The 16,403-nt window shown below is 46.0% G+C and overlaps 2 protein-coding genes across 2 annotated transcripts; one reads left to right on the top strand and one right to left on the bottom strand.

Annotated features, from left to right (window-relative positions):
- Positions 1-3,859: 3,859 nt before the first annotated feature.
- Positions 3,860-5,904, bottom strand: LOC124670975 (triacylglycerol lipase OBL1-like). The gene is made up of 4 exons (XM_047207431.1): positions 5,597-5,904; positions 5,254-5,481; positions 4,533-5,149; positions 3,860-4,132 (listed from the first exon to the last, which is right to left on the bottom strand). The coding sequence occupies exons 1-4, from the start codon at positions 5,874-5,876 to the stop codon at positions 3,860-3,862; spliced, it is 1,398 nt and encodes a 465-aa protein (XP_047063387.1). The 5' UTR covers positions 5,877-5,904.
- Positions 5,905-8,079: 2,175 nt separating this feature from the next.
- Positions 8,080-16,237, top strand: LOC124670806 (farnesyl pyrophosphate synthase-like). The gene is made up of 12 exons (XM_047207279.1): positions 8,080-8,582; positions 13,943-13,967; positions 14,072-14,187; positions 14,292-14,378; positions 14,459-14,575; positions 14,702-14,790; positions 14,888-14,939; positions 15,154-15,249; positions 15,334-15,378; positions 15,454-15,543; positions 15,651-15,722; positions 15,886-16,237. Exons 1-12 carry the CDS (start codon positions 8,286-8,288, stop codon positions 16,012-16,014), a joined length of 1,215 nt encoding a protein of 404 aa, XP_047063235.1. The 5' UTR covers positions 8,080-8,285; the 3' UTR covers positions 16,015-16,237.
- The last annotated feature ends 166 nt before the right edge of the window (positions 16,238-16,403 follow it).

The raw sequence follows: 16,403 nt of genomic DNA on the forward strand, positions 1-16,403 counted from the left end.
GGACGGTGAGGTTTGCGGCCACTGCCGACGCCGCTCCCCTCACAGTCGGTCGGGTCCAGTGCAAGGCGGAACTGCTCCCGGCGATGGCGATACGGCGCTGCTCCATCTCCTCCACCCCAGCCTCTGTCTCCTCCTCCCCCATATGATACCTCATCTCTCCGGCGCGCTGCTGCTACTCGCGCGGAGCAGCCCAGCCATAGCACGATGTGCAGCGGCGAGCTCGACGGCCTGGCGTAGCGCGGGCTGACCGGCCGTTCCTCCCAGCAACGAGACGGCGTCCCGCGGCGGGCTCGGGGCAGGCCGACCGGCCGCTCCTCCCGCAAACGAGACCGAGACGGCGCCCCGCAGCGGTTCGAGCCAGGACGCTGCGCCGGCGCAGACGCACAGCAGGAACCGGCGGCGCTGTGGGCGAGAAGGGGCGCGCGACGCGATGGCGGTGATGGGAGGCGCGAGATGGCGGCGGGGGATGGGAGGCGCGAGCGGCGGCTGCGAGGCACGCGGGGATAGGATTGGGGAATTGCTCGGCTGTGGGGATTGGGTAGGGTTTGGGACGGTAGCTTTTTTGTCTCACCTTTTCCTCTCACTTGATCCAACCAGATGACGCCACGTGGACCAACATGCGTAGACTGAGCACAGCCACGGCCCAGCCATTCCGCGACGGATGGCATATCGTGGATAGGCCAGGAGTGCCCCATGGGGGTGCAGCAATCATACCTTTAGATTGTTCAGTTAGTTTTCTTTCTTTCCCCAGTTACTTAGTTGGCGATTTGATTTTTTTTTTTGGAAAAGAGTTGGCAATTTGACAAAGGCATGTGTTTATCTGCTGATCCTATAACCGATAAGAGCAAAAGGTATGCGTAATGTCTAATTTACAGTGAAGTGGTATGATTAAGAATATAAGAAAACATCTTGTTTTTTATACTGGCCCGCCCATTGTTTTCTTTGAAGCTCCGCTACTGCTGGTCATACTATATACAAGGAGAGAGATAGCATAATAGCAACTCTAGCACGCATATAAGTACAATAGAAAAAGAATGTCACTTTTTATACTGGTCATACTATACTATCCAGTTTTTTAAAAAGAATGTCACTTTATTGATTAAATAACATAGTTCAGTCCGAATGCAATTCGGGATAACACCAATAGAAAAATTACAAATAGAGCGCTCAGACAAGCAAGCCAACCGATGTGCTATGACTTTCAGATTACGACTAATATGTTTGAAAGAACGCGAATTGAAACCTTCCGACAAGGACTTGGTATCGTTCACCATAATGCCTACCATTGACCGGTCCCAAACTAGTGAAGAAATGCGCTGGATGATAGACAAACAGTCTGAGACCAAGATTGTGTTGAAATATCCATGGTCTTTCAGCACTACCAACGCCTTCCTAATGGCCAGTCATTCAGCAAGCTCAGGTGAAGGAAACTTGTCGATACCTTCGTTGTAAGAAAGGATGAAGCCGCCAACCAACATATAGACCATACCTGCAGGTAGTGCACTCCAACAAGGTGTCGGAGAGGTGAATCCGGGTCTCAATCAGATTCTTAATAAATGACAGGAAACATTTATCCAGGTACCGAAACTGGCCCTCTACATGCTATATACCTAGGTCGGAGAGGTGAATCCGGGTCAACGTCCCCATTTCCTCCACCTCCTCCGTGGCCCAAATCTGCCGCCCTTTCTCGCCTTCGGTCAGCGATTCCGGCTCACCCCTACCAAATCTGCACAATGTGGCCGGTCAACATCGCGGTCTCAGCCTATGGGGGATCATCATCGTCGCTGAGAGGCGGCACGGCCTCTAGATCCACGACACCACACGAACGAGCGGACACCTCTCCACCACCAAGTACCGCGAGCGACAAGAGCGTCTTCACTGCGTGGATGTGCAGGTGGCGAGCTCCCGGGCGGTGGCGCAGGTGGAGCACACGGTGAAGTTTCCTTTGTCCTCTTTGGACGAGGAGGAGGTGGAGGCCTTGTCCGAGCCCGAGACCGCACTAGATCTAGAGGAGGCCATGCTCCGTCGGGTCCTCGTCTGCTCGGTGCAACCCTCTGGGTACTCGCGCGTAGATAAGTGTCGTCGATGCCACGGCTCCATCCATAGATAAGTGTTGCCATATTTTGGTCCCCTGATTAGTTGCCGCTCCCGCGTCCCGACACGTAGATATGCTTCACCGAGGCGTACCATCTTAGGGATAGGGTTAGATCCGGGTCATGTTTATCTAGACCTCTGGTTTGTACTTAGTTAGTGTTAACGGTGAAATTGATGTACGTAAATTATGTCGATGATGAACTAGTGTTGTCAAAAAACTCTCGCGAACTCCTCCTCAAAATAGGCTTTCGCCTCACTATATTAGTATAGTAACCACACCAATATAAGAATTCAAAACAAATAGAATGTCGGGGAAACAACAGAAGCATGCCCAAGTGACAAAACAATGATGGCCCGCAATCGCAGTGCCCTTCTTCTTTGATCCGCCACGCTCCAAGCACCCCCCCCCCCCCCCCCCCCGTGCCAAGAAGCCCCTGCAAGGAGGGAAGCACCACCAACAACAACATGGCGTTGCTGCCCCGAGCCAGAAGGTCCTAGGGTTTTCCCTGTCTCACAGAGTACATTGGGTAGGGTATTCCCACGACGCCCTCCAGAAATGATGCGACTCGAAGGCGGCACCGTGTCAAGGTCAGATGAGCTGACAAGGATTTCTCCCGACCACTTCCACAAAAAACCCTCTCGTAGTGGAGTGCCACCACCCATCTCCGCCGTCCACCAACATGTGCCGCCACGATCTTGTAGTCGCCATCATCTGCCGCTTTGTGATGCTTGCAAGCAGCCTACAAATTGAAAGCAGTTGGCCTCGTCGGGACTAGAAACAACAGCCTCATAGCCACGCGGGAGGGACCCACCTCCACCGCCGAGAGGCAGTGTCATCGACTAGACAGAGCAGCAGGGGCACACCAGGCCCCGTCGGGCCCAGCGTGGCCTAGATGGGCCTGATGCTGCAATGGGCAGGCATAGCATCGTCATCGCCGGCTATGACATTCGGGAACTCACGGTGGTGAACTCCTCTTTTTAAAATACCCGATACGAAAATGCGGTATCTTCTCTGCCACACGGTTGCATGCACCGGGTAACACATATCGAGCACCCCCGATCCGAGCTATCTGGGTTCGGATTATCGAGGAGGATCTGCTAGAGTTGCTCTAATACCGTACTCCATCCGTGCCATATTAGTTTTTGGAGGTTCAAATGTATCATAACATGTGTCTAGAGTTTTTTTTTCTCGGCCGAGATTTCTGAAATCTCGCCGAAAACCGTTTATTCCGGTTAACAGTGAGAAAACTTTGTACCAGACGAAATACACCGACATTTATATAATATACTCAAATTTAAAGATTTAATAAATATTAGACAAATATGTAAATTTAAATCTTGGGCGGTATTATGACCGGTATTTTGGGTATTTCCGGAAAACCGTAATACCAGTGACCACCGTACACTTTTACAACCGAGAAAAAAATACCTTAATCTAAATACATCCGAATGAGAGCGGCGCCAGTATTGCCTTACAGTTTAGGTAAAGTATTTATCTCCACATCTTCGAATATCCATGTGAGAGCTGAAGTTGCTTTCTAGAAAATCACAAGATCTAGTTAATTTAAGACATATTTTTATTGAACTCCTTATTTATTTTTACACAGCTCAGAAGTAGCACAACAAGTGTTCACATAATTAGTAGCAGGGAGATTACAGAGCAAATCGTAAGATGCAGTTGAAAGTATAAGGCAAGCAGGTGCCTAGTTCGGCAGCCTCAGCAAAGTACAGAACTGAACATCTCTGCAAATTGCGGGTGCATCGTTTAGTTATGCTTGGGCTCTGAAGCGGCCTTGGGAATGTGAGCGGCGAGCGCGACGGCGTTGACGTAGTCGTGCACCCGGTGGAACGGCAGGCCGGGCAGCACCACCGCCAGTACACGCATCAGCAGGAGCACCCAGCCCTCCCGGAAGTAGGCGCTCCTCCAGTAGCCCAGGTACACGCTCCGCCCCAGCTCCCGCGCCGCGTTCACGCGGCTCGCAAAGAACCCCGCCGGCGACGAGGTGGCTCTCGCCTCGCCCGGTATCTCCATGAACACCTGCAGAGGTTCACGCAAAATGTACAAACCGTATTTTATTTCAGTGGAAAATGCGGCTCATTTTTTAAGGTCGAAGAAGACGGTTTTGGAGGCCACGAACAGTTCAGTGGCTCTCCTTGTTTCGTTTATCTCGTCGCTATATAGGCTCGTCGAATGCCAAAACTGAAAATTTTGTGACCTCATATGTTCAATGATTGGTAAGGCATCTAGAGTTCTAGACTTGGCAGATTTTGGCATAAGAAACGAACGAACCATCCCGATCACCGGATGCCCGTTCTGGATTGTTCAAGCTTGGCCTACCCGGCGCGCTAGTTGTTCCACCAAAAATGTGCAGAAAATTCGAGAATGTCCAAAAACAGGGGAGTGAGTTTGGAGAAGACGAGCGTGGATGATCGATCACCTTGAGGTTGTAGGAGACGTCGAAGTGGAGGCAGAGCCCGAAATGCATGAAATGCGCGGGGGAGCTCTCGCCGGCGGGGAGCCTCGGCTGCGGGTCGCCGGCGTAGGCGAACCGGAAGTGCCGCTTCTTGGGCCTGTCCAGGTGCCGCTCCGCGAACATGGCGAGCATGGCGTCCCCGACCCGCGGCTGCCCGAACGTATACACCCCGGCCAGCCGGTCCAACACCGTCTTCTCCCTGTGGTACGCCAGGACCGTCGCGAACAGCACCGCCAGCGCGCCGCCGGACCCGTGCCCGGTCACCAGCAGCCTCGCCTTCCCGTTCGCCTCCAGGAGCTCCTTCACCGCGTCCCTGATCGCGTAGTAGGCGTACACCTTGTTGGGCTTCCCCTTGACGTGCTCCACCCACTTGGGCCACCCCATGTTGCGCTGCGCGCCCAGCGCGTGCGTGTAGGCGGCGTGCGCGCGCCCCAGCCGCGGCACCTTGTACCACGACGGGTCCACGTCCGCGCGCCACCGCGCCGTGTCGAACGCCGGCGTCCCACGGAACGCCACCACCACCACCTCCGCGTCCGGCGCCCACAACACGAACGCCTGCGCCGTGTACGCGTTCTCGAACTCTGCAACAACAACAACAACAAACACCCATCAGTTCGCGTTACGCCGTGTTCTGCCGTGTCTGATGGCCAGGCATGCTCTGTACTGAACGAAACACGTTCGTTACCGTTCCAGCAGTCGAAGAACTTGACGAACTCCATCTGCCACCGGCGGGTGACCACGTCGCGGATGAAGGCCTCGTTCTCGTACGCCACCTTGGACGCCATCACGCACAGCGACGCGTGGTACCGGCTGTCCGCCGGCGCGATGCTCTTGTCCAGGTCGACTCGCCCGTCGATCAGCCCCGTCAGCGAACGGTACGTGGCCGACGATCTGTCCGGAGATTCCATCCTCCCTGCAACCAACCAAACAATCAACCACAGCCGAGAATTCGTTTCAGTTCTCGCTGCAGGACGGGCAGTCGGGCACCAAATAATATATAATGCGTGCACGCGCGCGCATGTGCTGACCCTGGAGGATGTTGTCGATGAAGTTGAGCGCGAACTCGACGGCGGCGCCGATGGCGGCCACGGGGCCGGCGAGAGATAGGAGAACGATCTGCAGGAGGAGGTTGAGGAAGATGGCGAGCCGCCGGACGAAGCTGCGGATCTCGGTGCTGGTGAAGCAGTCCACGGCCCTGTTCCGGCCGACCTTGGGCGAGAAGAGGAGGTGCAGGAGATCGAACGGGCCGGCCCTGTCCGGGCGCAGCACCATGTAGTCATTGCTGAAGCAGTAGTCGATCTTGCTCATGCTGCCTACTGCACTGATCAGCAAAAAGTCGACGGCAATATCAGCTAGGAGTGACTTAGCAACGACCGGCGCCAACTCTGCAGGTACAAGAGAGGGCGGGGGGTACTTGTGACTTTTTAGGCACCAGAGAACAAAAAAAAATTGTGATATTTTTTTAAAATAATTGTTTCTTTTTCATATTTTACTGGCTTTACTGGATCACTTGATTTCTCTTTTTTTTTTTTTTTTTGCTGAGGATATCTGACTATTTCTGGTTACTTCAGATTGTATTTTTTCTGGTTGTGGCAAAGTAAATGTGAATTGTGGTTTTCCAGACACGATAGGTCCCTATCATGCATGAATTGTGTATTCTAGATCCTTCTTTCTACCGTCTAAAATAGTGAAAGCCCGAAAATAGTACTATCACACTCTTTTCTTCATTTTTCTTCATCGTTTTTTATACTCCACCTGTCTATAAATATGCTTCGTATAAATTTTGTCACAAGGCTTTAACTTCTCTAGAATTTCTCTACTTTTCTTGTTATTCCCTAGAAATCCATCAAAAAGAGTATTGTTGTTCAGATTATTTTTTCAGTTTAACTTCAGCACAACTAGTATTTTGCAATAAATGATGGTTTTATGCACCAACCTTTTCCCAAATATTGCATGGACAAGTTCGAGGAATTTGAATTTATGCATTTTTCAGGTGATTTTCCAGACACGATAGGTCCCTATCATGCATGAATTGTGTATTCTAGATCCTTCTTTCTACCGCCTAAAATAGTGAAAGCCCGGAAATAGTACTATCGATCGCGCTCTTTTTCTTCATTTTTCTTCATCATTTTTTATACTCCACCTGTCTAGAAATACTCTTTGTATAAATTTTGTCACAGGGCTTTAACAATTCTCTTTTCTTCATAGAATCTTAATCAAAAGTTTTACAATATATATACAAGAGAATATCAACAACAACAATACTGAATAAACACATTATGAAAATACTCTTTTGATGGATTTATTGATATTCATTTGGCATTATAGACATGCAAATTTTTATTCGCATATTTGATCAAACTGAAAGGCCTTTGAATTTTGACTAAATTTATAATGGGTTTTCTAGTCTTGGTTAACTGAGAATTAATTTAGATCCAGTTTCTCAGCCTTTGAATTTGCATCATGATTTGTTTACAGAGGTGAGTTGCGACTGAAATTTCCCCCCTTGCAAGTGGGCTGCAATAAAAATTATTCTAGTTGCAGGTGAATTGTAACTTAAAAGAATAGCTCATGCAATATAAAATCATGGGATAACGTCACTTGACTGAGAATTAAGTTAATTCTCGGGTTTTTTTGAAAAGGAGGTTGAGACTCCTCACGTCTTCATCAGAATGATGCATACAAATTTTCTTATTTATTTCGATAAAGTTCCTGCAACAACATATACCAAACAACTCGAAGGCACCACGCCACATCTACAAACCCAACAACTGGGGAGATCATGCCATCAGAACCTTATGGCCTAGGCTCACAACAACCTTGAGTGAGAATTAGAAGCACCAATTGGTAAGTCATGTAGTTGGGAGGGAGAACCAAGTGCTAACTTGGTTGGCTTGTGCTCTGGGTGTTGAGCTGAGCCCACTCAAGTTCGAATCCCCTCCAAAGCGGTAATTTCCTGAATGTCGAACTAAACTGGTTATCATCCATAGCGAGAAATCGCTGGACAGTCTCATCATATCTATTAGCGTATAGTTAAGGGAGGATCATTTGCCCGTAGGTCAATGTTTTTTTTAAGTCGCTAGTTCATTGAGGTAGTTTTTTTTTTTTAGATCGAGAGCTTCATTGAGGTAGTTCATGTAACAAGGTTCTTGTAATCTATGAGATTATTCGTACTCTATTTCTCCCGATCAATCACCTCACCCGTTTCTTGAAATGCAGCCTGGAGTACGAAATGCAGCCTGGAGTACATACATTCTTTAATGCGTACAAAAAAGAGAGGTACATTTAGAGACGACGGGTCGGTAACATGTGGCCTACGTATGTGTTGGAAAGCAACCAGACATAGGCCGAACGCGACGACTGAAACGTGATCGCTCCAACACTCACCGGAACGTCGCTCACGTCGCTGCCGTTCCATATCCGGGCAATATGTGTCGCCGCTCGTCCGCGCGGCGTGCGCCACTCGGTAGCCGACGCTTCTCGCGCGCGCCGAGAAAATTTCCTCTCGTCCTTGTTCCCTAGCTAGCAATTAATCGCAACCTGTAGCCAGCACCACTCGCTCAGTCACTTGCCCACACGCACATCATCGATAGCTAGCCTCACCGGCGATCTATCCACCCATTCACCTCACCTCCCTCGCCGAGTAAACCGGAAGAAGCTACCGGCCGCCATATCGATCGCACGCCAGAGCAGAGCACCGCAAGAAGTTGGTCGGTCATGGGGGCGTTGGCAGCGTCGATCACGTCGCACGTGCCGCCGGGGCTGCTGGCGTCGCTGGCGGCGCTGCCGAACCCGGGCGAGCTGGTGCGGCGGGCGGTGCGGCTGGAGGACGAGCTGAGGGAGTTGCTCCGGCTGAATGCCCGTGACGGAGCGGCGGCGGAGCAGGGAGGCAACAGGGCGCAGCAGACGCGGGAGCGGTTCCTGCGCGCGTACGAGCGGCTCAAGAGCGAGCTCCTCGACGACCGCACTTTCAACTTCGACTTCACCGACGAGACCAGGCAGTGGGTCGCCAAGGTACGTACGCACGCTGCGTGTGACCTCGCTGCCTCTTCCCTTACACGCATGATGACCTCTGATCGACTGATGATCGATGGGCACGCATGGTCAATTTACTGGATCAGTGACAAATATGGTATTGTACTGTACCTTCAGTGAAAAGTTCATACGTCCATTTCGGTGTTTTTGGCAATTGCCGTTGGTTAGGAACCAACGTGGACGTGCGTACTCTGGATGCGTAAGTGTTAATGTAGATGATGATGCTTACGCTCTTGTGGTGGCCAAGTGTCCAAGTTTTTTTTTTCGAAATGACGGTGCACACGGCCATTTATTAGATAAAAAGTTGGACTAGTATCGATTACAACTCACGCATCACCGATGATTGATACAAAAATCAACCATCTAAAACAACTCATACTATGGCTACACATCAACATAGCCTTCTAGTATGCCGCCAACTAGCCTGGCACAAGATATCCTGAGCAACCATCAGAAGCCGTGTGCAGCCAGTAGCCATAGCATCCCGCTGCCCCTCCGGAGAGAGTAGGGCCCAAAGCTGAACCCAATGGGAGACCATATGTATAACCTGCAAAAAATGAAAAGTGACATCTTTATTAAAGATTATATCATTTCTGACCCTCCAAATAGACCAACATAAAGCAGAAACCCCAATCCGGATAAAAGCCTTAGATTGTCTATCTACTCCATTTAACCAATTACCAAACATATTAGTAATATTAGTCGGAGGTGAAAGATCATAAGTGAAATTAATCGTACGCCATAAGAGCTTTGCTAAAGGACATTCAATGAAAAGGTGTTGAATGGTCTCTTGTTCCCCACAGAAAACACATTTTGTACACCCATTCCAATGACGTTTAGCTAGATTACCTTTAGTTAACAAAACTTTATTACTCAAAAACCACATGAAAATCTTAATCTTTAGCGGAATTTTAACTTTCCAGAGATACTTCCTCAGAAAAGGGGTGTGGTCACACATAAGATCCTCATACATCGACTTCACTGTAAATAAACCATTTGATGACAATTTCCAAACAAAATGATCATTCTTTTCATTTAAATTTACCATCATGAGTTTCCTACATAATTGCAAATGAAGTCCACTTATTACCATTTAGAACCCTTCGGAATGTAATATTCAGCGGTGTATGGGCTAATACTTGTGCAACTGTTACATTCTTATGGTGTACAATGTTATACAATGATGGATATTGATGAGCCAAAGAAGTATTTCCTAACCAGGTATCTTCCCAAAAGCGGATATTCATACCATTACCCACTTTGAAAAATCCCCTAGAAAAAAAACTCATGTTTAACGCCCATCAATCCTTTCCAGAAAGGGGAATCGGTAGGCCTAGCTTGAACCTCCGATAACGTCTTCTGTCTTAGATATTTATTTTGTAGCAATTCTTGCCACACCCCGTCTTCATTAAGAAGTTTAAAGAGCCACTTACTCAATAAGCATCTATTTTTGATTTCGAGGACCTCAATACCTAAGCCCCCTGGTCTTTGGGTCGATAGACAATGTTCCATTTGGTAAGCCGGTATTTTCTTTTGTTTTCATCGGACTGCCAAAAGAACCTGGATCTATAGAAGTCCAAACGTTTCCTTACCCCAACAGGTATTTGCAGGAAAGACAACATAAACATTGGTAGACTAGTTAATACTGAATTAATAAGGACTAACCTATCACCATAGGATAGTAACTTCCCTTTCCAGCATCCTAATTTACTCTCAAATCTTGTTTCTACTGGGTACCAATCTGAATTTCTCAGTTTTTTTAATGGATTGGAATACCCAAGTATCTAAAAGGGAGTTGTCCTGCATCACATCCAAAGATCTGCTTATACTGGTCTTCTTCCTCCTTTGCCTCTCCAAAACAAAAAATCTCACTCTTATGAAAATTAATTTTAATCCCGATAACTCTTCAAAGAGGCACAAAATTAATTTCATATTAACCGCTTTGTTGAGGTCATGTTCCAAAAAAAGGATAGTATCATCAGCGTATTGTAGTATAGAGAGTCCTCCATCAACTAAATGTGGGATTAACCCTCCAACCTGACCATCCTCTTTTGCTCGTTCAATTAAGATGGCAAGCATATCCACTACAATATTAAACAGCATTGGAGACAAAGGGTCTCCTTGCCTTAATCCTTTTTTTGTCTGGAAATAATGACCAATGTCATCATTCACCTTCACCCTACCACTACCTCCTTGAACAAAATGTTGCACTAATCGACCCCATTCCTGGGCAAAGCCCTTCATTCGCAAGGTTTGTTGTAAAAAAGGCCATTTAACCTTATCATAAGCTTTCTCGAAGTCTATTTTAAATAACACCCCATCCATTTTTTTAGTATGTAACTCATGAATTGTTTCATGGAGTATGACTACCCCTTCCAAAATATTCCTACCTGGCATAAATGTGGATTGGGTCGGCTTTATGACTCTTGGGGCAATCCCCGAGATGCGATTCGTACCAACCTTAGTAAATATCTTGAAACACACATTTAGTAAGCAAATAAGTCTCTATTGCTGTATTTGGACCGCATTCTCTTTTTTAGGTAACAATTTAATAACCCCGAAATTTAGTTTATAAAGGGGCAAATCCCCTAAACTGAGAAAACAAAGCCATCAGATCATATTTTATTACAGTCCAAATTTTTTGATAAAACTCAGCTGGAAAACTATCTGGTCCAGGAGCCTTATTCAATTCCATCTGAGAAATTGCCTCAAAAACCTCCTCTTCCGTAAAGGGGGCCGTCAAGATATCATTCTCAATTGATGAAATTTGCGTAATATCATGGATTTCCTCTTCAACTAGAGAAATATTGGTTGGTGCCGGTGCCCCAAACAATTTTTTATAAAATTCAGTAATGTAAACCTTCAAATTATCTTCCCCAACAATAGTCCCCTCTTGTTGTTCTAATTGGAAAATTTTCTTTTTTCGATGCTTACCATTTTCTATTAAGTGGAAATACCTCGTATTATTCTCCCCTTCCTGAATATGTTTAACTTTCGCTCTTTGGGCCCATTTAGACTCCTCTTCTCTTGTTAATATGTTTAGGCTATCATTTGCCTTTTTTAATTCCGCTCTTTCATCTAAATTCAAAATATTTGTTTCCGCTTTCAAATCAAGATGATCAATGATATTTAACAATCTTTCTTTTTCTTTCTTATACTTTCCACTTTGATTTTTTGCCAAGTGTCCAAGTGCCACCTCTCTCCAAGACTTCCAATCACAGATGTCCATGTCGTCGGGGAATATTTACAGGGATAAACATAAGCTCACTGGACCAGAAAAATTTACAACTCTTATAAATGAGGAAAAGTAAAAAAAAAATTAGGTCTACTCTAGCTACCACTATATTGTTGCAAGTAAAAGAGGGTACTTCCGTCGGAATAAATCTACTACTCCGTACTAACAATTTGCTCGGCTCCTCTCTCCGGCATCGATGGAAGACCATGTTGTCTCAGGGGAGTGGTGTTTGGGTTTGGTCCTGGTGGTGCTAATGTCCGTCTGGGCTTGGTCCAGGTTGTATGCGTTGAGCTTGACCGGGGTAGCGAGTTTAGGGTCAAAACTAAACAGCCGCATGTTCCTTATAAACCACGAAATGCAGCTTTTATAATTAGGACCTAGATAGCAAATAATTTGCAAAATGAAATTATGGAGCGAAAATTAATATTCTCTGAGATAAGGAAAGCAAAAAAATAAATTAACTGGGCATCAGGCAAACCTTTTCCGTCATTTGGAGCATCTCATACTGCCTGGCCCAGCCTGATCTCACAATTGTCTTCCCATACGGCCAAATATTGCCAGTAACACACCACGCCCAATCTGTGAACAGAAGACCAACTGAACATATTATGATTTTACCTGCATAGACCCCGTCCTCTGTGATAAGAACCTTTCATGTGGCAAGTTTGATGATTATTAAATCTATCTTTGTTGGTTCAAACGATCAATTATGGGATCCAGCTCACATTAGCCTTTTCTCTAACTAAAATCTAGCACTTATCCTTCGCCTGCAAGTGTATCGCTGCAGTAGCACATATATTCTCCGAACTAATTGATAAAAGAAAAAAATATTTCTCACCTCAAAATAAAGAGAAAGTAAAGAGATCAGATATAAGTTAGAGAAAGGTAGAAGATGAAACAGAATTAGAAAAACGGCTAGTGAACTATTGAAAAATCATAATTTCAGACGATAAGTGCATAAGGTGAAGAACCCACTACATGGAAGAGATGGACTCATTCTCCTCCAAAAGCCACCAAAAGAGTTCCAAATGACCTCTGACAACTAAAGGATATGAAAACCGTGATTACTATTCCAAATGATCTCTAGGAAGTTCAAAGTCAAGGATAAGACTACTTCATCTCAAGTCCTACAAGTCCATTAAGCTAACTATTCTAATTTTAACTTGGGATAGTCATGCTAATTAAATTTTGCGAGACGGCTTTAGTTTCTTCAAAATATCTTGTAAGACAAGGGGGCATAATTTATTCAAATGCACAAATACTTGGCTTGCAGCCCCATCATCCATTCCAAATGAAGACACGAGAAATTGAACGCACACATCTCTGAGCCTGCTGCATTGATGATGATCAGCTAACGCTAATATGGCATCAACAGATTCAACACCAAGACTTTTGCAGAGAATGCCTTCACATATCATCTTCAACCTTTCAATTGCATAGTGATCTGCAGCAACCAGCAAGTGCTTAACCATTTCTTTCTTCTCGTCATCATCAAGATCTTCCATGGAAGCTAATAAATCCGTGTAGATGAAGTGAAGCAACGCACCAAAAACAAAAGGCTGCATATTTTGGACGATTATATTCTGTCTTGTCTTGTCTCTCATCGGTCCAAAGAGTTGTGCCTTGAAGACCGGTGACCGCATAGCGAGCACAATCTTGTGCGCATGAAAAACCTCCCCTTCAATCTCGAATATCACGTCTACTTCCTCCCCTGTGTTCAGCAAATTTCCTAGGTTCTCAGACAAGTTTGATGGTGGCATCTGGACCCCGCAGATTCGTCAACAAGAAGTGGCTCCTTGATCACAGTGAGGTCGCACTCAATCACAAGGCAGTCATCCTGCAGTAGCCCAGACCCCTCCAGCTCGCTTCTCTTCATGGCCTCCAAGGCAACAAACTTGCCATCGCAGTTGAACGCCATGGGTGATTCCAAGCAGGAGACCACCGACGAGGAAAGCCCGCTGGCCTTGTTAACCAATCTCAAGTCGTAGAGCGCCCTCGGTTCAGCAGGCATGCTCAGGACCATGAGGAAGACTGTTAGGTCCGTTTAATTTGTTCATTTTGACGTACATTCACTCTCTGACTTTGTTGTTGTTTGAACCTCCAGATGATGGACTACAATGTACCCGGAGGTGAGCAGCCGATGCATGCACAAACCCTACGAACAGATACTCTCCCAACCCCTTTGATATAGCTAGGTCTGACATGCGCGCGTGTCTTCTACTGTTTTCTGAAGGTAAACTGAACCGTGGGCTGTCGGTGATCGACAGCTACATGTTGCTGCGTGAAGGGACGGAGGTAGACGACGAGGACTTCTACCTCGCCTGCGTACTCGGATGGTGCATCGAATGGGTAACTAATTCACCATCTCCTTCTCCATCTCAGCATCTGCATTGAAACGTTCCAGTGCTTCTCTACGAGAAGTTTCAGTACGTTCTGTCTGTTTCCATGTGCAGCTGCAGGCATCCGCGCTGGTGCTGGACGACATCACAGACAACGCCTACACGAGGCGCGACAACCTCTGCTGGTACAAGCTGCCAACGGTGGGCAGCTCACCTAGTGTAGAAACATCTGTCTTCTGACTTGTAAAAATCTTGTAACGGTGTTGTGGGGTGTCTGTCAGGTTGGTCTGTCAGCGATAAACGATGGTGTGCTGCTCAAGTGCCACGTTCAGGCCATCATCAAGAGGTACTTCAAGGAGAAGTTCTACTTCGTGGACCTCATGGAGCTGTGGAACGAGGTGACCGTTATTTCACTAGAAGACATCCACGGTTAAAATATAAATGTGCATTTCCATCGTATTGAATTTCTATCCTAGAGAATTGATATCAATCGTTTGCTGGATGGTGTTCTATTGTTCGGACAGATCGGCTTGCAGACTGCCATGGGGCAGATGCTGGACCTCATCACTACCCACACCGGTGCAAAGGATCTCGCCAGATACAGAATCCAAGGGCATGTGATTAGTACAGTATTAGTTTTAGTCCTTAGTTTTAACAAGTTTGATAAGCTTTAGGGAACAATTACATAACCCCACCATTGTTTCTAACAGTTATCGCCGCATTGTCAAGTACAAGACATCGTACTACTCCTTCTACCTGCCGGTGAGTCTGGTCCTGGAACTGGACATCCTCTGTCTGTTGTCTAGTTTATGCTTAACTTCACTTACTACTTAATTTGAATGGTCTTTTTAGAAAATTTGTTCGCTCAACTTCTTTGCAGTATTTACAAAGTTTTGATGCACACTACACTTTGTTTAACACAAAACCTTAATTTTGGTAATTGATACCAGTGTTGAACTTGGTTGGTTTCATATAGGTTGCCTGCGCTTTACTCCTGAATGGTGCGAAATTGAGCGATTACGTCGAGCTAAAAAATGTTCTCATCGAAATGGGAGTATACTTTCAGATACAGGTGATATGGCCTCCCTCACTTAATATTTTCAGGATATCAACTTCATTTACATATGTATGACTTAAGTACACTTAATATTTTCAGGACGACTACCTGGATTGTTTCGGAGACCCTCAAGTTATTGGCAAGGTAGAAGAATTTCCCCACCTTTCTTCCTTGCAGTTCTTGTTGGATTCAGACGCTTATTGTCTCACCGTGCTTCAGGTTGGAACTGACATAGAAGACTACAAGTGCTCATGGCTAATAGTCCAAGCTATGGAACTGGCTAATGAGAATGAGATGAAGATACTATACGTAAGAAACCCACCCATTTGATTTGTCAGATATACTAACATCAGTCAAATTATGCATTGACTTGCAAGGATTAAGTATTATCGGCATGAACCATATTAATTTCTCAGGAAAACTACGGCAAATCTTCCCCAGAATGTGTTGCGGCAGTGAAGAATGTTTATAAGGAGCTCGACCTTCAGGTATAAATCTTCCCAATCAGATCTTCGGGTCTGCTCAGATACTCCTTTGATGTCGTCTTAACCTCGTGTTCAATAATGTCTTTTTTATTCTTCCTATTACTAACAAGAGAGAACTGCAAACTGATAAACTCTCTGCATAATTTTATTTATCTCGTGTACTTAGGACATATTTTTGGAGTACGAGTCAAGAGTTTACAAGCATCTGGTTTCAACCATTGACGCCGAACCAGACCGCGCTATTCGTGAGATATTGAAGATCTTCCTGAAGAAGATTTACAGGAGGAAGAAGTAGAACATCCTCTCTTCTGGTTTAACCGTGCTTAAAATGGGGAGCAGCCTTAAGTACATTCAAGGATGGAGATGCCATGGGCTCCCAAGTTTAACATGTATGATATGCATTGAACAAGACACTGCCATGAGCTTGAGCTATTGTGTACGAGGTGAAGACGAAAAAACATGAATTTCTTTGATATGTTGATAATTCTAGAATTTTGCAACCAAAAGGTTCGGCTACACACAATATTACTACCAGCACATTTAGTCATAGTGAAGTTAATAAGTTAGCGAAGTTTTACAACGAGCTAGAATTTTTTGATTCATTGTCGCAAAATATAAGTAATGCGAACATCCCAAGATTTAACTTTACCTAATAACCAGGCACACAAAATGCAAGTTATAATA

The sequence above is a fragment of the Lolium rigidum genome, chromosome 7, assembly GCF_022539505.1.
Source record: "Lolium rigidum isolate FL_2022 chromosome 7, APGP_CSIRO_Lrig_0.1, whole genome shotgun sequence".
NCBI lineage: Eukaryota > Viridiplantae > Streptophyta > Magnoliopsida > Poales > Poaceae > Lolium > Lolium rigidum.

Bases quoted from the DNA above. Each gene is read 5' to 3' on its own strand.
- LOC124670806 (XM_047207279.1), top strand. From the start codon at position 8,286: ATGGGGGCGTTGGCAGCGTCGATCACGTCGCACGTGCCGCCGGGGCTG. The intron at 13,968-14,071 runs GTGAGCAGCCGA...TGTTTTCTGAAG, and splicing joins GGACTACAATGTACCCGGAG to GTAAACTGAACCGTGGGCTG. The intron at 15,723-15,885 runs GTATAAATCTTC...TCGTGTACTTAG, and splicing joins ATAAGGAGCTCGACCTTCAG to GACATATTTTTGGAGTACGA.
- LOC124670975 (XM_047207431.1), bottom strand. From the start codon at position 5,876: ATGAGCAAGATCGACTACTGCTTCAGCAATGACTACATGGTGCTGCGC. The intron at 5,482-5,596 runs GTCAGCACATGC...GGTTGGTTGCAG, and splicing joins CATCGACAACATCCTCCAGG to GGAGGATGGAATCTCCGGAC. The intron at 5,150-5,253 runs GTAACGAACGTG...TTGTTGTTGCAG, and splicing joins GTTCTTCGACTGCTGGAACG to AGTTCGAGAACGCGTACACG.